Genomic DNA, 26,083 nt, shown 5'->3' on the forward strand with positions numbered 1-26,083 from the left:
ACTTGTACCACAAGGCGATAAAACTGCACAGCTAATTTATTTCATAATCACTAAAGAGGAGGTTGAGGTTATTAACATAGAACATGCTGACTTTTACCACAGGAAAGTTCAAACTGCAGCCGTAGCTTATTAAGGCTGCTGACAATTGCTAGGAGACCCTTATTCTTCCCACAGAGCTACTACAGTTCTGGGACTGGTAAAACAACAAATCCCTCTTCTCAGGGCACTCTGTGAACTGTAGCTCTGCGAGGGGCATAGGGGTCTCCCAACTGCTCTCAGTACCCTTAGAAAACGACAGCTCCCAGGATTCTTTGAGGGAAACAATGATTGCTTAAATGGCATGGCGCTGCTTGAAATATATAGTGCAGATAGGGCCAGAGCTGTGGATGTGAACTGCATGTAATCTGTAAGTCTGTACTGGACCTGAATTTCACTCAGACATGTAGCCTGTCTTCCCCACTATGGAACTGCCATGGCTTTCAGTGGTGCCCCTGGGCAGGCGCTCCAGACTCTTGAACTTTCATGGGGGGAAATGTACATCTCCAGCCTCCCAGAAAGAAACTTATGAGGTAAAATGTGCAAGTACTTTCTAAGTTATTTCTGAGAGATGAAAGTGGGATTGGTGTGGCCAACTTGTATTTCTTTCCTGGTGCTGAAAAATGCTTCCTGTTGCACTTAGGCAGCAATAGCATCAGTGTGTGTGTGTACAATCAATACCGCGTGATCTCCACCATCAGGACCAGAAGGATGAAGTTGATTTCCCATGGTAAGCATAACGTCGCCTCTCTCTCTCTCTCTAAATTTGTGTTATGCCTCCCCGCAGCAGCAGCTATTTTGGAACTGAAACCCCCAGCACTCTTTCAAAATTTGAAATGTGCCCGCTGCTTCAAAAAGGTTGTCGATCCCTGTCCCCTTTCTTCTGCACAATAATTTCAAAGTTTCCCCTTAGTATTGGGAGCTGCTTCCTTGATTAGAATTCCCAACAAGAATAATAATAATATAATAATAATTTATTATTTATACCCCACCCATCTGGCTGAGTTTCCCCAGCCACTCTGGGTGACTCCCAATCGAGTGTTAAAAATAATACAGCATTAAATATTAAAAACTTCCCTAAACAGGGCTGCCTTCAGATTAATATCCTTTGTGGGAATCCACACTGCAATGCTTGAAATAAATTTAAAAAATTGTTCAGAAGCACCTTAGAGACCAACTAATTTTGTTCTGGGTATAAGCTTTCGTGTGCATGCACACTTCTTCAGATATTTTTCAGATATGGTATCTGAAGAAGTGTGCATGCACACGAAAGCTTATATCCAGAACAAAATTAGTTGGTCTCTAAGGTGCTACTAGACAATTTTTAAATTTATTTCAACTGTGTCAGATCAACACGGCTACCTACCTGAATCTGCAATGCTTGAAGTTGATGAGCAACAACTACGGTGGTGCCTCGCAAGACAAAAGTAATTCGTTCTGCAAGTCGCTTCATCTAGCGAGATTTTTGTCTTGCGAAGCGTGGTTTGCCGCGGCAAAAAACCAACCAACAAACCAACAAACAAAAAAAAAACGCCGAGAAACTTTGTATTGCGAAGTGCAGCCATAGAAAACTTCATCTTGCGAAGCGCCGAAAACATCGCAAAACGCTTTCGTCTTGTGAGTTTTTCGTTGCGGGAGGCATTCGTCTTGCAAGGTACCACTGTACCCTGCATACTCCACGTGTCATACATTAAAGCAGTGTTTTCTCCACTCCCAAATAACATGGAGCTTACATCTGTGTAGGAAGAAAAGAGCATACATAAAAATATAATGCCCTCAGAAGCTCGGATGGAGTGGTCCAGAAGAAGGTATTGTTTGTGAGATCTCCTAAGTTGTGGAACTCCTGCATTATATAGCTTCCGGCAAATGCTGAAACACACATCTTTATCCTGGCTTTTGACACACGAGGCTTGTATTTTTAGGACCCAACTTATGTCTGTAATTTTAACTTGTTTAAAACGGTTTTTAACATTGTGTTTTAATATTAATATTGTATTTTAATTGTTGTAACCTGGCCTGGGACCTTAGGGTGAATGAAGGGTAATAAATTATGGTAATAATAATAATAATTTTCTAGACAACTTTTCTAAAAAAAAATAAAGCAGTCATCAATTTGAACACTTTTACATGTATCCTATTTTAGAGAACTTATTTTTTTTCCAGTATGGCAAATGTTGGTCTAATGTTTTGCTTCTGAAAGTGTGTGCTTTAAGAAGTAAGTGTTGTCCAGTTTCCTCCACATGTAATTTATTTATTTTTTGTGAGGCACAGAACGTTTCAAGTATATTTTAGATAATACTTACTTCCAAAAGATAAGGTTCCATTTCATCCAATGTTTTTCCTAGATGTTTATCTGGATCTAAACCTGCCAAGAGATGTTAAAACATATTTTAGAGAACAAAGTACTGCTTGGGCGTCAGAGATTACTTTTTCTTTTTTTAAGAAACCTTCTCCTTTGGCAAACAGTTCCTGTATATCAAAAATAATGTTGAGGCAAACATAGATGTTCTTAGCCACAACTCACTCTCTTATTCCCTTTGAACTGTTTTCCATCCTTGGGGAAAAATAAGTTCATTTCCTTTGCCCTGCACAACAACTGGAAAACACATTGTTTTACTGAGTGCTTTCCATTCAGAGAAATTTCAGCACATAAAAAGGAAAAACGGGGGTGTACCCGTTATGATAATGAAAATAGTCCAAGAGATTTGATAACCCCTAAACTGCATTCAAGATGTTAGTCTACAGGACTCTTCCATGTTCTGCTATGGTAAGCATCAGAATGTAGACCTTTTAAAAATATGAAGCTGGCCTAAGCCTGCTACGGTCTGCTATAACTAAAGTTCAATAGGGGTTCCTTCCAAACCCCCAGTTTTCTGTAACTAGGTATGGAGGAGCAATCAGTTTTAGAGAGAGTTATACATAGAATGTAGCAGTTCTGACCCAATCAAACTTCGCTCACAATGGACTACTTCTTACACAAGGGTTCCCTCTTATGTTTGAGCTGCACATACGTTATTTATTAAAAGGCCAACTGATTATATGCAAAAGCATACCTAAAGAAATATGTATATTATACATAAAATGCATAGAAAAGGATCAATTTCATGTTGTACTTTGTTTCTGCAGCATAATTCCATAAGTAATTTCTATAGTTATATGCATTGTTGTATATATCTGTTCATGAGCTGGTTACTTTAGGAAACCTGCATACCTATGTGTGTAATCTGCATATAATACAATATATTAATGTATAAAATATGCATGTGGCCTGCAGTAATGGCTCACTTTTTAAGCAGAAGGGGGAAAGGACATCTCACTTCTCATCAAGATTAAGGATCAAGAAGAGAATTGGGAAGGGGAAATCCATGCTCAACACAATTTTCAGAAAATTCCACCCTTTCCTGAGACTTTTCTTAGGAGGGGAAAAATGTGATGCTAATTGCATGAAAAAACTGTGATTATACATTGTTATGTAAAGAGTAGCAGCAGGGAAGCCTGTGCAGCCTCAGGACCAAGGGGGGATGAAGAGTTTAAATATCTTTCTTTCTCTCCCCCCCCCCCCGAAAAACATAGTGTTTCCGAACCAGCTATTTGGTTTACAAGGGGTGCCAAGACAGGCTACCCATGAAAAGCAAGTAGCAATTTTACATAACAAAAAAAAGCAAGTTAACTGCATTATATAAATATACTTGCTGCCCCAGCCCCTTTGTCACATCCATGTATTCATTCCCTGTGCCTTCTACATGTTGAAAAAGAACTGTCTTGCTAGATCAAAGCAATGGCACATCCATCAAGTCCAGCATTTTACCATCTTATAGCAATCAGATGGGTGTCTTGTGCAAGGTAAGAAATGTTTTTTTAAAAAACCAAGCCAGGGTTTAAGATAAGCAGGAGAGGTGCTAGCAGACATCCAATTGAGGCACTTCAAGTTGTGTGCCTCATTTGAAAGTGCTCGCTCCGGCCATGCTCATCTTAAAACTTACCTGCTGATAGTTTGACCCACAACAACTGTTTTTCTCTTCCTCCTCCACCTTGATGTTCTAATATTTACAGTACCTGATGAAGAGTCCTAGTTATTTTATGATATTTTGGTAGGTCTAATAAAGCTGCTACCTTTACTCTTTGATAATTTTGTTTCTCTTTCCTATACCTTTGATTGTGCCATGATATAAGGTACCCTTGCTTCCCACCCCCAGTAAGGTTAATTTGGAATGGCTGTTGTTGTTAATTCTGCTCTCATGAAGACTGTATGCTGTTTTATCTGCAGAATATGCTGCAAAATATACATTATCCATTATTGGATAATCATTGTGTCCATTAAAGGATAATCTCTAAAACCGAAGTTTTAGTTTTGTTGATTCTATCCAGTTATTGAAACATCAGAGTTCATAAAATAAATGATGACAAATGTCAGAATCTCACATAATTTTTAATTATTGATGTTTTCCCTCTTAATAATGATGTTGCAATCAGGATTTTACTACTTACGTTCTGTAAATAAAGCAAAGGAAGAACTACATAAAAGTCCATAATAGAATAAGAATTTATCAATCAACAACACTGCGCTTTTCCCTATGTGCGATCAGCTGGGGTGGGAAGGAGGGAGGAGGCAACCTGGATGGGTGGATAAACCCACAACAAGGCCCAGGCCTTAGAAAGCTCCATGCAGAATTAGGAAATTAATTAGGAGGAAGAATCATAATTGCAGAGCTGACATCTATTTTACTTGACTTGCATGTATCAACGGGAAGCAATTATGATTCAATTAAAATATTCAGTTTTATTACTTTAGTGACTGACCTTGAAGTTAATGCCCATTTTATTTAATTGCATCATCTATGAATAAATGTTAACCCTAGCATGTTATGCCCCATTATTTTTAGTGCATTTTTCAACTCCCCAACTGAATTATATCAGTCAATTTATTATCTACTGTCAAGAAAGCAAACGAAGCTTTATTTCTTGGAGAGAATTCCAGCACAGATAGGAGAAGCATCATGAGAGGCTTGAAAATGCTGCTTAAGAATGCCAAGCGAAAGGAATTTTACTCCACAACATTGATGGCCTAGAGCTTCACTGTAAAGTCAGTATGTGAAAGAACCAGTTGCATAATGAGTCTAAAAAGCCATTTCTACTCTGTCTAATTTTTGATACACTAATTAATGGGAACTGTATACTTCTCTACTAACAACATCATTGTTTAAGAGTATCTTCCCAACCTCCATGACAAATGATAACTTTTGTAACTTTCTAGGACCTGAAGAAAATTTGAGACATTTTTAGAGGCAGACATTTAGGTAAGAGAAGATTTTGAAAAAGCAGAATGTACACAAGTCACGTGCATAACACTTTAATGAAACTTAAATCCATGGAGCCAGAGTCAGCTAATGGGTCCCACAAGTGGAAGCCCATGCAAGGACTTCCAATGGTGCAACAGGACTTTCCCCCCTCCTCTGCCCCCAAAATAGCACAAGGTTGGTGGCGAGGGGAGATTATGCCATCAGGCAATACATAAATACTTGCACTGATGGCCTCTTTTCTACTCAAATAAAACACACACACACACACACACACACACACACACAAACACTCACACACAACCCTCAGAAGTGAGCACTGCCTTTCAGCAGTCCTGTTGGAGATGGAATAATCCACCTAATATCTGCAAAGTGTGGGTAAGGACTACCGGCATTGGACATTTTTCTCCAATCCCATAATTATGTTCGGAAGAGAACTGATTGGGTATCAACTGGGTATTTGACATCTATGGTCATTCCTGGACCAGGAAAGCCTTGCTACAGTAGGTCATACACTGGTTACTTCAAGACTGGAGCTTCTATGTGGGGCTTCCCTCGCGTCTGATCCAGAAGCTGCAGTTAGTGCAGAATGCTGAAGCACAACTGCTGACAGGAGTATGGCCTTGTCAGCATATAACACCCATGCTCAGAGATCTGCACTGGTTGCCGATTTGCTACCCAGCCAACTTCAAGGTGTTACTATTGGTATAGAAAGCCCTTAACAACTTGTGACCCGTTTACCTACGAGATCACCTTATGCCATAAGTGTCCATTAAGCCACTTCTATAAGTGGAATTGGCACTGCTACAGGTGCCACATAATACCAGTTCCACATTTAAAAGAACTCAATTGTGCTTGAGTGGCAGTGCCTGCATTTTGGAACTCAGTCCCGACTGAGATCAACCTTCACTGTACTTTTTTCAGTACCTGCTAAAAACATTCAGATGCTCCAGAATTCAGGTAATTTTAATCTGTTCTAGTATTTGACTCTTTGTATGGTTAAAAGTACGGTTGCGAATTTTTCTTGACTTTATTGTGTTATCTTTTTGTTGACCACTTTGAGGGGTTTTTTTAAAAACAATCAAGCAGTGTATAAATTTTATTAAACGAATGAATAAAAACATCATCTTGATCTGACAATGACGCTTCGGAGAGCATCAACGGCAATAGTTATTAATTGCCGTAATAGAAGCAGGGACCTCTGATGTTGACTTCTGCATATTGTTTTTTCTTTGTTTATTTCTCAAGCTTTAATAAAAATAGCTTTAAAAAAAGAGAAGGGACTAAATGTTCACAACTCAAGTCACTTCTGCAGCACTCGTAAACTCAAACAATTATAAAATTGTTGTATCACCATAAGATGTCGAGATGATCTGAAATTGCAACAGAATTCTGTCATGTTGTACACCATCTAGCTGGAACAGTTTTAAGAAAATCCTGTTGCCATTTGGCATCTTTGTCTTAGGTAGCAGTTGCAGAGATGTGACCAAAACCTAGACATAACCTAGCTGGACCAATCAAACTTGGTGCAGGTCAGGTGCCCTGCCTCTATTAAGAAACAGCACAAAAATGCACAGCTGGCTAAATGAAGATGGCAGCTCTGAAATGGCTTTGAATAGAAATCTCATGTAGATAGAGAAGAACTATGTTCATTTGGCAACTACAGAGGGAACAAATCAGTTGCGGTAGGAGAAGATTCAGGTCTCGTGTAGGTGGAGGGGGGGGAGCAGAAAGACTGCAGAGGTCCTTTAAAATGTGTCTAGTGATGGGTTGTGAAAACACCATGGAGAATTCTGTGGGTGGATGATAAGCTGATATGACAGAAAGAGGGACTCTGACAGAAGGCATCAAAAAGTCGTGATGTTTCAGACTGCAGAGAATATCCTTCCAGGATACAAAAGGAAAGAAGCCACTTGAAGTAACTCAAGCTGAAAATACTTGCCATTTAAGAGAATAAGACCATTTAATGATGACAACCTAGATTTTAGAAGGACAAGTATTTACACCAAAGCTGAGTGGGATGGTTGCCCTTCAACACTGTTATTAAATGAAAAGGAGAAAGGATGGCTGCTGCATTTGGCTCCTTCTCAAGAAAAAAGATCTCTGATGGAAGAAGGAACGTATGATCACACTGCAGCGGAAGGGCTACGTGTGCAAATGTCCTTACACGGAACTGATAAATTAGGAAATGGCCTACACTGTACTGAAGACTCCACACATTCTGCAAGTCTGCTGAATGACCCCATAGGGGATTAATCACGGTGGGCAGCAATCGGTTCCAAATTTGCAGATCTGAATGCATGTGTACCATTGTGAAGTGAGAATTGTAGAGGGGATAAGTTTAGACATAAGCCTTGTTCCCACGTAGAAAGGGACTGTGGGACAGCAATACTGGTGCCACCCGCAGGGCCATGCAGTTTTTCTGTCCTTCCTCTGCAGAGGCCCACATCCATATCGTGCAACTACAATCTACCAGACTTCCAGCTCCCACAGAGGTCTATGCACATAGGGGAAATGTTCCCCGCAGACCTGCAGATATGGATATTGGGGCAGGGCCAACGGTTGAGCGAGGGATGAGGGTAGCAATGTGGCCCCATGGGCCCTTTCCACATGTAGATGCCCCTCCTTCATGCATGCAAGGGGCTGTATACTCAGTTAGAGCTAAGGGGTGGAGGTGGAGGAATTGGAAATTAAATCACATACTTCGTTTCATTTCCAAAAGGTGAAAACCTACACAGAACAGTATTCACTAATGCAAAAAGGGGAGGGGAGAGAAAAGGGGGGGAGGAATAGGTCAATTACACTAGACAAAATATAGCTAAGCTAACACTTGTAAACGTCTACATATACTTTTGGAAATCTAAATATAAGCAAAGCCCATCAGAAAACATAAGACAGATCACTCACTCCAGTTGTATTCAGCCAATGTTATTTTGCTCCACTAAAACACCATACTGCAACAAAACCTCACAAACTAACATACTTTGAACAGCTTTAGGACAGAGTCACATTATTAAATACTGTTAGCTTGATCTTCCTCAAGGCACAGAGTAAAAAGAAAGTTGTCCGATTCTTGGAAGACTGCTTCCTTCACTTCCTCATTACTGCTTTCAAGGCACGGACCATGCACTGATCAACAAGGCTTGAGTTAATCTTCTTTATGAAGTTCACTTATGAAGTAAAGTTAGAGTGCAAGCTCATCTGTTTATCACAGATCTCCCTCTCCTGAATTTCTACAAAAATAGGTTTTGCTAGAGCAAATGGCAAAGCAGAAGGGTACAATATGGTTAGCCACAGGAAGCATATATAGACTCCCAAGTTCTTTCAACATATGCATATGTAACAGAAGCAAAGGCTTCGTATAGGAAGGAAAGTGGTAAAAAAGCAAATTACTACCATGTCTTTCTCATGTCATCCCATCTGTTTTCATGCCACCAAAAAGACTACACAAGTGTATGAGGAGAGTCCAGAGTTATCCTGTAAGAATTTTGGGGCACATGCCCTCTTTATAAAAGTTTATTATGATCTGTGTACAAGGCAAGCAAAGTTACAGATTGATGCTGCAATCCCATGCAACCCTTCATAGAAGGAAGTCCTACTGAATGCAACGAAGTTACTTCTGTGTAAACATGCATACGATTGTGCTGTATTATTTTATGCCAGTATTTTTTATACTTGGTAGAAACGTTTGCATGAGGCTACTTCTGGGAACACCAACTCTTAAAACTGTGAAGCAACTAAAGTCCCTGCCTTTGTGTACTTGTTGTTTAGTCATTTAGTCGTGTCCGACTCTTCATGACCCCATGGAGCAGAGCACGCCAGGCACTCCTGTCTTCCACTGCCTCCCGCAGTTTGGTCAAACTCATGTTGATAGCTTCAATAACACTGTCCAACCATCTCGTCCTCTGTTGTCCCCTTCTCCTAGTGCCCTCAATCTTTCCCAACATCAGGGTCTTTTCCAGGGAGTCTTCTCTTCTCATGAGGTGGCCTAAGTATTGGAGCCTCAGCTTCAGGATCTGTCTTTCCAGTGAGCACTCATGGCTGATTTCCTTCAGAATGGATAGGTTTGATCTTCTTGCAGTCCAGGAGTCTCCTCCAGCACCATAATTCCAAAGCATCAATTCTTCGGCATCAATTCTTTAAGCACTAGGCGGTGCTAATCTCGCCTGGGTCCAGGATAGCCAGCACAGAAGATCTTTCCTTCCCTCTCATCTCCCTGTGCACCTCCCAAACTACCTCAGGGATTCCCACAACCCTCCAGAGCAGATTTGGGGATGGCGCACTGGGGCACACAGGAGAGAAGAGAGAAAGAGGACTGCTCAGTAAACGCAGAAACTGACTTTGTGGGAGTAAAAACAGAAAACTAGGTTGGAGGGTGAATGCAATGGAGTATCCTGGAGAAAGGCATGAAGGACTAATGTGGACACTGCCACAGACTGCTATGCACCACAGCTTCTTTGCGCCTTTGTGAATGCCTCTTTTTCCTCTCTTCCCTAAGTGGGGTGTGTGGGTGGTGGGTAAGGACACCCCACTAGATTATATGTATCTTATTCTGCTATAAACAGCCACACAGAGGAGAAAAAGTAGAGGAAAAGGTGAAAGTCAGCCTCAAAAGTACAATTTCCCCCCCAAACACATCTGCCAAAGATCTTTCTTATTACTGTTAATACTGTGAACTGCGGTACTAAATGAATTGAAGTGACAACAGTATTGAGGAAATATGTCTGGAACAAAAAAGGTCAAGCACATTTACATTCCACGGTGCAAGAACAGACTGTGAAAGCTCTGCCTACCAGTGTAATTACTGTAGTATGTGCTGGTTAAGCAGCAAACAAGGGATTTAAAGGGGAGGGCAGGTAGAGAAAGGGAGAAAAAGTAACATGATATCCTTTCCAGGCATCTAGATATTTTAACAAGAGAATATAATAATAGCTAGGAGTTAAAAGCCATCAGATACGCATGCGAGGCAAATCATTTAAACTACTTTTATAGAAGATAGGAGCCTTTCTGCATATAAAGGCCACGTATTAAAATGCCTCCTCTTATTTCCAAGAAAGTTAGCTATTAGGAAGGATAAAGGGAGAAATATATATTTTGGTCACCAGCGTCATATATGCCATTGAAAAAGCTGTGATAAAGCATTTCCCATTAGTGAAAAAAAGAAGGGGGAAAGAGTGAAATGAAATGTTTTAGATGCCAACAGATGGTATTTCAGCTTTAATGTGCAATGACTACTTTAGGACCAAGCAATGCAAAAGCATGCTTAATTTGCTAAAAAGAAAACAGTCATCTCTCATGGTTAATTAAATGTAAGAGATGCACTTGGATGATATCGGGGAAGGGATATTTATGGAGGAGAGAATTATTGGTGTGGATTCCCCTCCCCTTTGTGTAATTTGTCTCCTTCCACGTTTTATGTACCTTCAGCACGAGCAAGTATATAGTAAGGGAATACAACAGCTTTTTGTGGCTGCATAATAGTAGGGGTGCTAACAGTGGGCCAGGTCAGAGCTGAAAAGTGGGTGGGGTCATCCTCCCCCCCCCACTCTTCTCTGTGCCACCTCCTTTCTCTCTCTTCCTCTCTGCCCAGCCAGGACGGATGGCTCTTGCCAGAGGTCAGAACTCATTGCCTGCAGAGGGCTTATGAAATTAGGACAATGGCAGCATGACGATGCTGAAGACCACAGGTTTGCCTTCCCCACCATGAAGCTCTGGGAGTTAATACCAGTGATGAGCTCCAGTTCAGGTTGATGTGTCATGCATTCTTAGAATATACTGAGCATCCAACAGACCCTAGGTAAGGCGTAGCACAATAAAGGATTAACGTATAGATGCAATCCATTTAGAAAGCAGTTATCCAGCATCGTTCCACTAAAGTGCAATGTTAAAACAGTTATCGAAATCTATTCTTCGCAGCAGTGGCACTGAACTACCATGGTGCTATTACAGAAGCTAGTGCTAAAGGTGTCCCTATGATAAAACTGCCCTTTTAAAAACTACATTTTTGCTCCTAAAAAGTGAGCATGGCATATATATATATATATATATATATATATATATATATGCGCGCACTTTAGGCAGAAAGTCCCATAATAGTTCACATTCTTACAACTATGTGAGCCAATTCCAAAAGATGTAACAAGTAGGACTGGAGATGAATCTGCTTAAACAATATGCTTCAGCAACTACCTACTGTTGTTGTTTAGTCATTTAGTCGTGTCCGACTCTTCGTGACCCCATGGACTAGAGCACGCCAGGCAACCTACTATTTTTTTTATAATAAATTTTATTCCATTTTCCAATTTATCCAATTAAAATAATAAAAAAACAATCTTTTATACAAAACATCTTAAATTTTCATCTTACATCTTGCTCTGCCGAGCTACGACTCCCCCCCCCTCCCTTCACGCGGGTTTCTTGTTGACTCCATTTTTGCAGTTCCTTTTTGACTTTTTTAATCAGTTCGTAGGATTTATTTCAATCCTGCAAGTGTTTTTAAAGATCTACAGTTTTTCTCCATATAATCCACATATTTACTCCAGTCTTTTTGAAACCTTGTCTCCCCTTGGTCGCGAATCTTGCAAGTCAACCTAGCGAGTTCAGCATAATCCATCATTTTAATCTGCCACTCCTCAATTGTTGGTAATTCCTGTAGTTTCCATTTTGGGGCTAACAAAGTCCTAGCCGCGGTTGTCGCATACATAAACAATACTTGATCTTCTTTTCTAATAGGCAACCTACTAGTTGTGGTATATTTGCATTTGCATTAGTGGCTATCAGGATTGCCTGGGCTTGAAGCAGGAAACTTCTAAACTTCTAAAACCAGTACCCTTTTCTTTGCTGCCAGCTTGAGAATGCCTCCGTTCTATTTCCAGGGCACATGATGATCCTAAATCCCAATAAGTTGACTGGATCTTGCTGATATGCACAGGCAGAGGCAGGTGCGGATACATAGTTCCAGGGAACAGCTTTCACATTTGGCCTGATCAGCAAGCTACTGATGTGGGCCTCAGTCTGTCTCAAGAGACAATGGAGGAGTGCACCTTTGGGGGTGAAGTCAAATCACTGGAGAGTTACAACCACCCAATACGGGAGAGACATATTTTGTTGCAGCTAGGGCAGATGAAGGCGTTTCTTCTCTCTGTGCTACTCCCAGTGATCATTCCTCCTCTGGTCATTGCTATGGACACATGACCTGACTGCCCATCTCCAGGCACTGAAGTTGTCTGCAAGGGATTTCCACAGGGCAGGGTTGATGTTGCCAGCTGCCCATAAAACACGTCCTTGGGCGTCCTGCCATCTTCCAATCTGGGGACAAGACCAAGCCAGCATAGACGTTGCTGAGACAGAAGTGTGAACGTCCTGGGAATGTGGGTTTGGAAGAAAAACATATTGGTTTGAGACTACGTCCTGCCTTGTGATGCCCACAATCTCCTTGACACAGGAGATATGAAAGGCATTGAGGTCTCACTCCTGGCAGGTTTAAGTTGCCCGCAGCTCACTTCAGACAGCTCTTAAATTATAAATCCTGCATTCTCTGCTTGGTTAGTTGCACCTTGTTGCTGCCTCCTGCTCCACCTGATTTCTCTTCTTGCTTTTGACTTTTTCTTGCCTGTGTTCAGGAGCTACCCCATCTCTCACCACCCTGGCCAAATCTCAAGAAACAAATAAATACTGGGATTCAGTTGAGAGCCGCTGGTATAGTGTAGGGACTAAGAGACTGGGCTGCATGTTGGTTTGAATCTTGCCTCTGTCACAAACCCTCTGTCCCTCTATGAGGGTATGAATAATATTGACTTACTTTACAGGGTGTTGTAAGGCAGGGGTAAGCTAACGTAGTGTCTCCCCGAGGTTGCTGGACTCCCAGCTCCCATCAGACTTAGTCAACATGGCCAATATGGTAGGCACTATATTGGTAGGCACTACACATAGATAATACGTGTGGACACCTGAAAGCAGTGACAATAATAAATACTATCACAATCATTTATTTTCTTCATTTTTGTACAGGAGGCAGCCAAGGCCCACTAGTGTAAACTCATTCACTGGCACTAGCACTCGCGAACCAATAGCAGAAAATGGCCGTTCACAGCAGTGTTAATATGAAATTGGTTTGCTTGTTGTGAGGGAGGAGAAAGAAGTTCCACTGGATTTCTGACTAGGAAAAGCCTGGAGGAAGCACACTAACCTCCTGAAAAGTAAAACTCCTAATATTAATTTGTAAATGTGGATTGAGAAAAGTGTTCTAAAAATTAATGTGCATTTACCTGTATAATTACGTGTTGTCTACAGTCTTACACCTTCCTACTAGCGTCTATTAAACTAATGGATACCAGAGCTATGGGAGGTTGTACGAGCATGCCAGTGTTGATGAATGTCACGCTCAAGTTACATATTTGCTTATTCCTTTCACATCTGCGCAATGTGCCATCTAATGCATTACCCCTCAGACTTTTAAAGGTGTTATTCCAAATACATTTACTGCAATTTAGCTTAAAAGCAGCTTTGATTATTCATCTAAAAGGTAAAGTGGTAACCCATACCTTAACTTCTGTGCCACTTGATACGTTAAACAGCCGCCATACCTTAAACCTACTTTAATAAAGCACACAATTATGAAGGCACTGCAGAATGGCCTCAGAGCATACAAGCGCCATTAAATTTGCTTACATCTAATTATGCCTGCCCTAGGCAGGTGAGAAATTTAGTCCGATAAGATCTTTCTACCTGTAGCCAAAGGGAAAAAAAGAAAGAAAAAAGGGCAGCCATTTTCTAATTACTATCTACAACTATTTATGGTATTTGTGCTTTAAAGGAGAACGCCACAAAGGGCTCTTTGTGTACTAGCAAGCCTATTCCAACTTGTTCTAAGCTGCTGAGATACAAAGACAAGCTTATCTTGCTTAAGGGATGACACAGGTCACCAGCAATGTCACCCCTACAGTCATTTCCTGTATCGCTCAAGAATTACCCCTTTCTAAGGTTTGGTGTTTTATTTATTTTTTATTTTTATTTTTTAAAGGGTTTTATTTATATATTGAAACATAAGTTGGCTGCTAAACAAATTTGATTGAATTATAATACCCTTGAAGAGGATCTTATAACACAAAAATAAAAACTCACCCGATCATCAAGAAGTATAATCTGAATGACGGCAACTTTATTAGTTATGCTTCATAGGCATACACAAAGCTTTGCTATGGTTCTGCTTCAAGAGTATACATTAAAACAATATCTCTCTTGAGACTAAGGCTGCAATCCTAACCCCATTTACTTTTGAGTAGACCTGGTTAGGATTGGAGTCTTACTCCCTAATTAAAGGGAAGACTCATTCTGGAAGAACAGAGGGGGCTTGTGTGTGTGTGTGTGTGTGTGTGTGTGTGTAAAGAATTCGCAATTTGTGACCAAAGGCAGATTTTTTTAGAATCCGTTATTTCTCTTCCTTTGTATAAATGTTAAGAAAGCACAGAATGAACCTATGATGGTCTCGTTTTACTGTTCACACCAGAAGTGCTGTAAAAATAAAATGATTCTGGCAAAGCATCACAGCTGAAGAAGAATTAACATTTTATTACTTCTTCTAATAGATACTCAAGTTCCAACCTAATATATTTTATATATAATAGCAAAGCTGAAGTTTTTCTGTTAACTCTTACCAATGTTACCCTTAAGACATGAACTCTTGCTTTTAAAAAGGAGGAAAAAGCAAGCACTTAAACAGAAACAGCTCAGCTCACAGATGACGACCATGAGGCTTGATTCATGCCAAGATTCTACAACACAATTTATCAGAAATATATTTTTATCCACCCATGTAGAACATATTCTTTCCTATTATACTGGTCATTCCTTGGTCTAATGGGCCACAAACCTCTACTGACCCCCAAAGGGAAAAGGTCCTTCTCTCAAATTTTATACCTAAACCCTCATCTAATACTTTTATGTGAAAGATTGCTCAGAGGGCTGTAATTTCAAAATGATGCATTGGACTATTAATATTTTTCTCATCAGTTTGTGTGGTTAGAGAACCCACATGTCGTTCAATAAATGCAGCTTCCATACAGTGCTTAGACAGATCTTTGTGACCGGTCAAAACCATCTTCCATAATAGGTGAGCTCAATGTTAAAATTACAATTCGTCCAATGAAAGTAAAACAGTGCATTGATTCGGAATGTGATAGTGAAACTGCACTTTCCTAAACACCTTCAGACGCACACTTCCCTGTATGCAGACGCATGTTCAGTAACCTTTTTGAAATGCTACTGTAAATAATTATTTTATGCCAGCCTTTTCTAGCCTGGTACCCTCCAGATTCTATTCCCAATGTCCCAAACAACACGGCCACAGGAGTTGCCGTCCAAAACATCTGCAGAGTACCAGGTTCAAAAGCTGTTATAGGCTAACATTCCAATTTTCCACTTGCCGTAAGCAAAAACCAATGCCCTGAACCCAAGTACTAGCAGAGCCAAAAGCGCTTCTGCATTTAAAAAACCAACCAACAACCTTTGACTGGGTTCTCTTATGCCTGCTCCTTAAGGAAGAATGGGAAATAGCCATTTGAACAATCTAGGAGACAGGTAGAATGAGAGAGGGTAGCATTGAATCAGCAGGAAGAGAGGCATCTACAACAAAAGCAGGTGTGGACCATAAGTCTCTCAACTAATTAGTTGCAAAGTTGATTTAGTCTCCACAAAGTTATATATTGATTGCTGTTAGTAAAGTTTTTACTTAAACCCTTTCATCAAAGTCGATTCTACTTTATAGATAATGGTCCAATGTCAAGCAATCCATTTGTATCACTCATATGAGCGAACTGCAAACTGTTGCATTATGTATGAACCTTTATTGAAAAACACACTCACTTAATAATGATGGCCATGAAAATAGCTTCTCACTTTTTCAGTGTCTAGTGTGAAAAATATTTATCACAGAGAAGTTCAATTAATTGTTTAAATATATAGTCATGGAACTGAAGTTCTTCATATTTCTGTTCCACAGTTCACCTCTGCTTGGTACAGTTTTCTTTTACTGGCTACATCTTATCTACAAAACAGATTCTGGTGTCCCCATGGCTATCTACTGTATGCATGTTTTCTCTCTCTATTTCTATTTTAGTAAAACAAACTAGTGCTAATAATAATAATAATAATAATAATAATAATAATAATAATTATACCCTGCCCATCTGGCTGGGTTCCTCCAGCCACTGTGAGCGGCTTCCAACACATAGAAATATAATAAAACATCAAACATCCTTCACCTCAGTACCTATTCTAGTTTGGATTCTTACCAAAAGCTGCTACTTTTATTATTATAGCTTGAAGGTCCGAGGAGATCATTTCTTTGAGCAAAGTTTCCTGGTTCTGACGCCAAAGGTAAGCCAATGGTTGCAGGGTAAGCCTCTTGCACCTATTTGAACAAAGGGGGGGGGGGAAATGGCTGTTATTATGCTCTTGCACCCAAACCCAGACTATTAAACCTTAAACCAAATTTATCATGACGTTCTGCAATCAGCTATAGATATTTCCAGTGTTTTTCTTCTGAGGGTACGCATACCCCTAAACATTTTGTGAAAGCACTGGTTATTTCCCAAGACTGCTACATTTTAACCTATGATAGTCCATCAATTTACTTATTGGGACTAAAGGAGGAAGACGTCAAGTGGTTTTATGGAAAATAGAGGGTGATATACAATTAAGTCACAGAAGAGAGCCACTGACATCAATGGACGAAAGTGTTTAAAGTCCACTGATTTCAGATGATCTACGCTGAGGAGAACATTGTATATTACCCATAGTGTAATCAAGGGCACCTGGCCATATCATTTTGAATTTTAAATATGGAAATACAACATGAATCTTTGGGGTCATTATTGCTCTTCACTTTTTAGCTATTTTAGCTTTCAAAGTAGACTTGCTTTGGATCCACAGGGGCACATTCACTTGCAAAATCCTCATTCTGTTTTGGTTCTCAGGGGAAACAGCATAAACTGCTGCTCTTTGCCCTTTCCTTAAATGGGACCTCCCATAGCCTCTTTTCAGAAGATACTGGCTTTTATTCTATTTAGCCATGAAGCTCATTTTGTGACCTTCGACTACTCATTATCTCTCAGCCGAACCTGCCTCTAAGGGTTGTGATGAGGGTAAAATGGAAGGGAAAGAACGCGAGTACTTGAAGTCAGATATGAAGGAGTAGGGCTACTTTCAGTGCCCCTCAGAAACTGCAGAAGGAAACTGCTCATCAACTGCCTACTCCACGAACACCTATTGACACACAATTTGTTTTCCTGTGGATAACTCTGAAACAGCAAGTGTGCCCTGGCAGACAGTTTCCTAACAAATCAGAGGGTCCAAGCAAAGTTATATAGTCACGAAACCAATTTCTTGCTTTTTTTAAAAGGGGGAAATAAGATAAAGTCAGCATACCCCTTAAGGACCGTCTATGCCAAAAAATCTATTAATTATAATTCACCTGAATGAAGCCAATTTTCCAAGTAATAAAGTCAACATTTATAATTTAGCCTTATATGTACTCAAAATATCACTGGAATACTAAATACCACTTGGGATCACTGTAGTAAGCAATATTTGTTCAGCTTAACTGATACACATATTTAGACAATTCACTCCAAAGCGCCACAGGAAAGGATGGGCTTAGGTTCCTGAAGCCTTTATTGTTAGAGACAAGGATTCATACAAAATAGGGAAAATGCAATGCTCTTATCTTCTCTTTGTCTAGTAGGATGCATTCTTCTAAAGGTTGCCTTTTTATTTTACACATTGTAAACGTGCAACAACACCCATACAATTATATATTTAGAATCATACCCAAAAAAAAATTAAATGAATTGAAGAGACCTAAAGCAAACCCTTCCCGGTTAAGCAGCCAAACTCACAAATAATGCACCGCTAGATCTTGATAAAGAACAATTTTGTGAACAAGTCTGCAGCACAATAGGCTAAGAAATAGGCCTAAAAACATCCCTGCATTGAAAATGTGGAGGGGAAAACAGAAATTCTAGAATAACAGACATGTTAAATGCACTCTTAACAGGTCTCAAGCCCTTTAAAACTCCTCATAATTAAACACTGTATTTACGAAAAGTGATATGAAAACCGATCATAAATTCAATAATGCTGTTTCAGCAGCCTGGGTCTAGTCTTTGCCTTCTGCAAACGGAAGGGTGGCTGCCATTCATGGAAGGGAAGGCTTTGAATCTAGCAGAGGAATCCCACTTGTGGAATGGGAGAGGGTACAACTTCTGTCAATTCTTCCTTCCACCTGGAAATTTGCTCCAGGGGATTAGGAGACCTCCTGGAACAGTATGGGAGGGACTGAGTCCTACAGGTGAATGGGCAATTGGCAAAAAATCTCCTTCCTCGCTTTTGGCCAGCAGAAGTGTCCTTAGCACAGGCATCCCCAAACTGCAGCCCTCCAGATGTTTTGGCCTACAACTCCCATGATCCCTAGCTAACAAGACCAGTGGTCAGGGATGATGGGGATTGTAGTCCAAAACATCTGGAGGCCCAAAGTTTGGGGGTGCCTGCCTTAGCAGAACACCTAGGAAATTCTACCACCAGTGCAGGGAGAGCCAGGATGCAACCAATATAATTTTATAATGAGCTAACACAGCTGAGCCCTGCTAACAGATTTCCCTTAAAGAAGCAAAGTGCAGGAAATTGCCAATATCAAATACATTGAACCTAACAGCTATACCAACCAGTGGTATGTTCTATTTCTCAGGTTCCAATTTCCTATTCGTGTTTCTTTTTACTGTTATAGGTATTCAAAATATTTCAAGTAGACCTTATTTCAATAAACAAAATTTTAAAACCCTACTTTTTGGGATTTTAAAATGGAATTGAATGTTCTATCTTAAAATGACAAATCATGAGTAAGAACTTAATTATCTAGTGAACAAGCACATTTTTAAACAAGGGATACATAGACATTTCTGAATAAAAGTGAAACACTAGACACACACACAACCTACATCTCCCTTCTATAGACACTGAACTAATAAACAAGAACATAGGTTTTTAGTGTTATTACCGTGAATAGCCCTATTGACTTAAACAGGATTACTCACTCTAGTGAAGTTAATAGTGTAAGATTATGAAGTATGGGGATGGAGAAGTATGTTCCGTTTTCTAGCAAAAATAATATAAAATAGCATGAAGTCTAGCATAAAGTGAATTTTGTTATAAAATGAATTGGAAAGGTTTAATGGTTCTGCCATCTAGTAAAATTGGAACTTCCGTTATTATATATTTTATTCATTCATTTATTTATTTTTAAGTGGAAACATGGGCTGGGATCCAAAGACTTACTTTTGGAATACTCAGCAATTTCAATACACCTGGGTTTTTGGTTTTTTTTTTAGTTTTCTCCCCCTTTAACCAGCAGTTCCCTGAACCGTGTTGTATACATTTTTGAAACTCCTCCCAATTCAATTTGCCATGCAGCACAGAAGATGCTGTTAGAAATGCTTTAGTCCAAACATTACTGGGTTGTGTTCTGGTCAATGATTTAAGTCAAGTTACTGGCTTCCATATTTTATTTCATTTTATTTCACACACACACACACACACACAGAGAGAGAGAGAGAGAGAGAGAGAGTGTGTGTGTGTTTATATCCTGTGCTGTGACTAGGCAGCCCCCAACAAACAACACAGCATCCAATCCATAATTACAGTTTCAGAATAATACAAAAAAATATCTCTCCGCAGCTATTAGCTCTCATAAGAAGTAGTAAATATCACCAGCTTGAATGGTGTTTAAATATTAGACCAATTCCTGGAAGACAAGGCTATCAATACCTACTAACCCCTATGGCCATGCTCCACCTCCGCTGTCAGAGGTGGCATGTCCCTGACTACTGCCAGTTGCCAGTCAAAAGTGCGAAGAATGTTGTTGTGCTCAGATCCTTCTTTCATATTTTCTATAAGTTGCCTAGTTGCCACTATGAAAACAGGATGCTGGGCTAGATGGCCAGAATCATTCCCTAAATGGCCAGAATTATTACCTAAAAGCATTCCTTAAAAATATGTCATTACTTGCCTTTGAAAAAATCAACATGGAGCTTGCCTGATGAGTCTCTAGCGAGATAGTTCCATAGCCCTAAACTGCCTTCATCTGAGGCATCTGAAACACCACATTGTTTAACGTGAACCTACTATCAATTTTGTCATCTTCCAAGTGCCTGCCATTCTGAAGTAGGGGGATGGCTACTGAAGACAGCCTTTTCTGTGGTGGCACCCGAATTTTGGAACGGCAGAGACATGTTTGACTGGTGCCAACTTGGTTATATTTCACGTGCCAGGTGAAATCCATCCTATTCTCCTGAGCATTTATTTGTACTTTAGCTGTCTTTTCTACTTTCATTTGCCGGTTCTGCTATTTTATACTGCAGGTGGGTTTTTTACAACTGCATTGTATTGTGCACTTTTTTTATATAGCTTCATATAAGCTATTCCTGAGGCAACTTTACAGAAAGTTTAAACATTTCCAGAAATAAACAGCTAGTGCTGGTGTGGCCATTGAAAAGGTCCTGTCTATTTGTAAAATGGTTATGCAATTATGTATCTCACACTTCCTACAGTAACTACAACCAAAATATTTCAAACTGTGAAATGTTTTCAGAAGCTTAAGACAGCTTGAAGAAAATGTTCCACCAACAAATTCTTCTTCTGCATCAGTAAAAGGAAGAAGCAGCGACTGCACTTCCAGCAACATCTGCTACTATAAGAAGTAGAAATAAGACCAGCTGAATTGAATGGAACTCACATTTGTGTAAGTGAATGTGTGAATTTGTACATTTTCTCCCATAAGAGGCCAGAGGAGCTACCATCACATCACTAGACTAAAATCAAGCTTAATTGCAACGAAGCGTATGTACAAAGTACTAATTGGCAATATAACCATCAAACAGGTTAAATCGGGACTAAGACATCAAAACCTAAGAACCACGCCCCTTGTAAACCTACCAAGTCTATCCTACATGCCAGTGGTATACCCAATTGTTGGTCCACAGACCCCCAAGGGGGACACATAGCCCACCCATGGGGCCTAAGACACAGAACCATCAACTGTCTGGAACGTCCCATTTTGGATGGCCATGCTCTCGTGTGAGAGCACGGCGTCCCAGAACACATGAGCTTGTGGGACAAGCCCCTCACATGAGATCGTGGTGCCTGAAAACATGTGGCTTTGGACACTGTGCGCTCACACAGGTCACGTGACTCGTGCAAGAGTGCGGCCCAAAGGACGTGCCTCCTGGTTTTGTGCGGGGACATGTTGGAGGGTATGGTGGTGCCATTCACATAACTAAAACAACCACAGATGTATCAACATTTTCAAAAAGTAGGGGGTCCATGGCTTGGCTTTTGAACTACAGGGGTTCCACAGTACTTAGCTAATTGGGAACCACTGCAATATACCTTGGAGGAATTCCACTGAACTCAGTGGTCTTAGTTCTCAGTAGAAAAGCATAGGACTGCACTGTAAAGGGATGGCTAGTGAGGATTACTCACTAGATCAGGCATTCCCATCATCACTGACCACTGGTCCTGTGAGCTAAGGATGATGGGAATTGTAGTCCCAAAACTGCTGGAGGTCTGAGTTTGGGGATGCCTGCACTAGATGCTAGCAGCCTCGTCCTGAAATCTTTGTAGATGAAGATGCCCATACAGATATTTTGGGCCTAAGTTCTATTTATTGAAGTGGATAGATCAAATTCATACACAGAAATGAATGTGCATGCAAACTGGCATTGTTCATTGAAATGAACGTGGGAGCTTCCCTTGTCGGGGAGCTCACCTCAGGTGCTGCAACTTATTTTCCCTTCTATTTGTTATTGCTCTTCAGTTTCAAATAAATTTATTTTCATGAACTCTCTCTCACACACCCCTTAACGTTGGCTGTTTGGGGATGGTTCTATTTTCTCTTGATTTATGTAGTTTCTAGTATTCCCGCTTTCCCTAATTTTAAATCCCTTGGTTTTGCTTTTTGCTGCTATTCCACACTTCCTGCTCTTGTCCCTTTCTACTGAACTTGCCTTCTCTAGACACCTTCACACAAGTAGCATAGGAAAGGGCTTCTCCCGCCACTTGTTCCCTCATATTCTTTCCTACCATCCTTACGTAGACTGCACACAACATGGCTTCTCTTGGGCTTTGTTTCACGGTTTGGAGAGAAACAAATCGTGTGTAGCACTAAGCTGGGGCTGTGATTCATTTCATTCCAGCACAGCAAAGTAAGAAAGGGTGGACCCCATCTGAGCAGTGTGCACTAGCAAACCTAGCTTATCATGATGTGCAAACCCACCACTAACCCTTCTTCAATCTTCTAGTCAGGTACAAGGAGTGTCATTACCACTTTTGGTTTTCTTAATCCTATGTATACAATTCAAAAACTTGCCCCTATCTGTCTCTTGCAACTAACAAAATATCAAGCCAAGTCTTTGTTCTATATTGCCTTGAGTATTGCATTTAATTGGTCGTACCATTTCCCACCTTTCTTTATTAAGTTTTCATAGAGGACGGCGCTGCTTGCTGAATTTTTCTCGCCTGTTCTGTGATCATATTTATGCTGCGTCTCTCTCCCCACTGGCTTCTAACTTTTTATCATATTTAGTTAAATTTATTTTCTTAACATCCAAAAATCTGCATAATGCAGTTCCTTTTATTCTTCTCTTTTATCACCCCATATTCCTTAGACAGTGCAGAAACCGTCCGTCGATCCCCCAAACAGTGCTCAATACATTTTAGGTATTTAATATGCCTGAAACTTCAAGTCAGGGTTGTGACACCAGAGGTCTTCAGACGCTGGGCTACAACTTCTGCAATCCCTGAATATTGACCGTATTAGCTGGGGCTGTTGGGAGATGGGAGTCCAAAAACATCATGAAGGTCAGTGGTCCTCCATTCCTGCTATAAACAGTGCTTAATTTTTAAACGACAATAAGTACCATCACAGGTTAAAGAAGCAATTCCATGTTTCCACGCTCATTTCTTCACTCATTACTACAGGAGTGAAAACCTGCACTCGTAGGAGGGCATCTATTTGTCCATAGATTAACCTTACGCCAAAATTGCTGCTGCCCAGGCATAGACTGCAATAGCCCACAATGGTTCTCACCTTCCTCTTCACTCAAATGGAAGCAGATGGGCAGAATATAAATATAAGCTACAGAAAGGTGAAGTGTGGACCACAGAAAATATTGGATGCACCTCTAATTGAAATATTTAAGCAGAAATTTGTCAGATTATTACTGAAAACCATAGGCTCAGTATATGTTGGGCAGGTGAATCTGCTCACTGTATTGGAAAGAGCCCATTTTACTCTGACAGCAGCATCTTACAGCCATAGAGAAAAAAGGCAAAAATAATAAAAATTCCAACTACATCCTAGGTACAATCATTTACAAGCAAAGTGTACATTAAAATCATGCATTGCAATATTTCCCCAATAAGAGGAGAGATATTTGTCCAATCAGGCCTTTCATGTTCAAGCACACCATTTTTACCCAAGTCTTAAAAACATCCCATTGACTCCAAGCAAAGTAGACAACGGGCAAATCAGTACAAATAGGCAAGCCAACGAAAACAGAAAAATTGGAAGGATTATAGCTCTTTCCCAATTTTATGTTGGCTAGTATAGAAGAATTGTATAGCAGCTTTAATTCACATTCAATGTAGATAAGCACACAAAGAAAAAACAATCTTCAGTGTGTGAAGTATGTTGCAATTCATGTTCTATTTTACACAATCCTTTTTTTAAAAAATTATTTATTTGCTTTTCTATTTTATCATATCATCAATGCATTATATGTTATAGTCAGACACATAATAGTAAGAGAAAAAATTAATAATAATAATGTAAATAATAATACTAACATAACTTATTCCTCGATTTTTAACTGACTCTTATAAACCTTAATTTTAACATCCCTTACGATCTTTCTCTGGTTTCCTACCGGTATCTATTGTCTTTTTGACTGCGTTTTCTTATTCTACTAAATTATTTTCATATCTTACACTGTCTCACTTTGTCACATCTACTGCTGAGTACTATTTTTTTCAGTCTGTTACACTTATTTTCTTGTTATAATATTTCTCCATATATTCTATATATAATGTCCAGTCCTCTTTTAAATTCTTACCATCTTTATTTCTAAATCTATTTGTCATGCTGGCAAGTTCTATATATTCTAATATTTTAAGGTGCCATTCTTCTCTTGATGGTACTACATCAGTTCTCTACTTTTGTGCTACTAGCTGTAGTCACATACATCCATAGAGTAGTTTGATTTTTTGGTATTTCTATTGTTATTATTCCCAGAAGGAAAGCTTCTGGGTTTTTAGGAAACATTCTTTTAAACATTTTCTTAAATTCGTTATAAACCATCTTCCAGAATTCTTTTATTATTCTACAAGACCTACCATGAGTGATAAAATGTGTCAATTGTTTCTTTACATTTCCAGCATAGGTTACTTTTAGTTCTAAACGTTTTAGCTAGTTTACTAGACATCAAGTGGGTCATTATTAAACAGTTCTCTTTCAACGTATAAATAGCAGTGAATTTTAAATTTATTTTCCACAAATGTTCCCACAGGTTCGGATCAAAATTATGACCCACATCTTGTGCCCATTTGATCATAGATGATTTCACAAATTCTTCTTTAGTTTCCCAATCTAATAATATCCTATAAATTTTCGATAAATTTTTAACTCTAGATCTTAATATTTCTTTTTTGAAATTCTGATGGTTTTTCTGGAATCCTAACTTGATTTAAGTGCACATTTTATTATTATTATTATTATTAAAAGCAGCAATAGCTTAAAGGTGCTTTTACGACTTGCTTTCCATGCATTGTAACACAGAGGGTAATTTTACTTACACGTCTTCTACACGGACCCGTTGGTAGTCTGAAAGAATGGCCCCTACCGAAACACCTTCCACACCCTCCTCATCCTGAAATGGAAGATATACACATAAAAACCAGGGAAAAAATAAGTTAATGAAGTTCCAATAAAATGGATTGTATTGACTTTCACTCAGCCTTAGGTATGAAAAGGGAAAAACATGACAAATGAAGCCCATAATCAGGGACACAGAGACACAACTCTGCCCACCTATCCCACCAATTGCCCTACATACAAATGATGCCCATATCAGAGCTATAAGTCATAAAAATGTTGGCCTTTGCAATCATTGGGAGCTACTGATATCCATACCATTGCTGCAGCTAGATGAATTTCTGCTATCTACTTTTCTAAACATCTTACTCCAGTCTTTTTTTTTTTAATTAGGACCATCTCCAATTTTATTTCTGGGCCCATTTCAAAGTGCTGGTTAGGTCTGGGCGACATAGCAATATATCATCCAAAATCAGTTTGAAGTTCATATTGTAATACCCGTTTCATAATTTTTGACCCGGCAGTATATGGCAAATCATGATTTCTGTGTGTCCTATGCAAAAATCACACTGTGGGGAAAACCGTGAAGCCAGCCCCAAGCTTCTCTTGGTTCCTGCAGCCCCTGTTAACTCCGCCAGCTCAGCTCTCCCCTGCCTCCTACAAGGGGCAGCAAATCACAAGAGTAGGCACCTAGTGGCAAAAATGACAAGACAGTGGTACCTCGGGGGTTAAGAACTTAATTCATTCTGGAGGTCCGTTCTTAACCTGAAACTGTTCTTAACCCAGGGTACCACTGCAGGGTACAGACCTCCCGCTGCTGCCGCGCCAC

General features: G+C 39.8%; 1 protein-coding gene across 1 annotated transcript in view; it reads right to left on the bottom strand.

Annotated features, from left to right (window-relative positions):
- DPH6 (diphthamine biosynthesis 6) overlaps positions 1-26,083 on the bottom strand; it is a 243,222-nt gene that overhangs the window by 170,862 nt on the left and 46,277 nt on the right. Inside the window, exons 4-6 of the mRNA XM_035110376.2 lie at positions 25,236-25,309; positions 16,625-16,743; positions 2,340-2,401 (exon numbers count right to left, since the gene is read on the bottom strand). Coding sequence (XP_034966267.1) covers positions 2,340-2,401; positions 16,625-16,743; positions 25,236-25,309 — 255 coding nt within the window. The remainder of the gene's footprint in view (positions 1-2,339; positions 2,402-16,624; positions 16,744-25,235; positions 25,310-26,083) is intronic.

Source organism: Zootoca vivipara, chromosome 1 (genome assembly GCF_963506605.1).
Source record: "Zootoca vivipara chromosome 1, rZooViv1.1, whole genome shotgun sequence".
Lineage (NCBI taxonomy): Eukaryota > Metazoa > Chordata > Lepidosauria > Squamata > Lacertidae > Zootoca > Zootoca vivipara.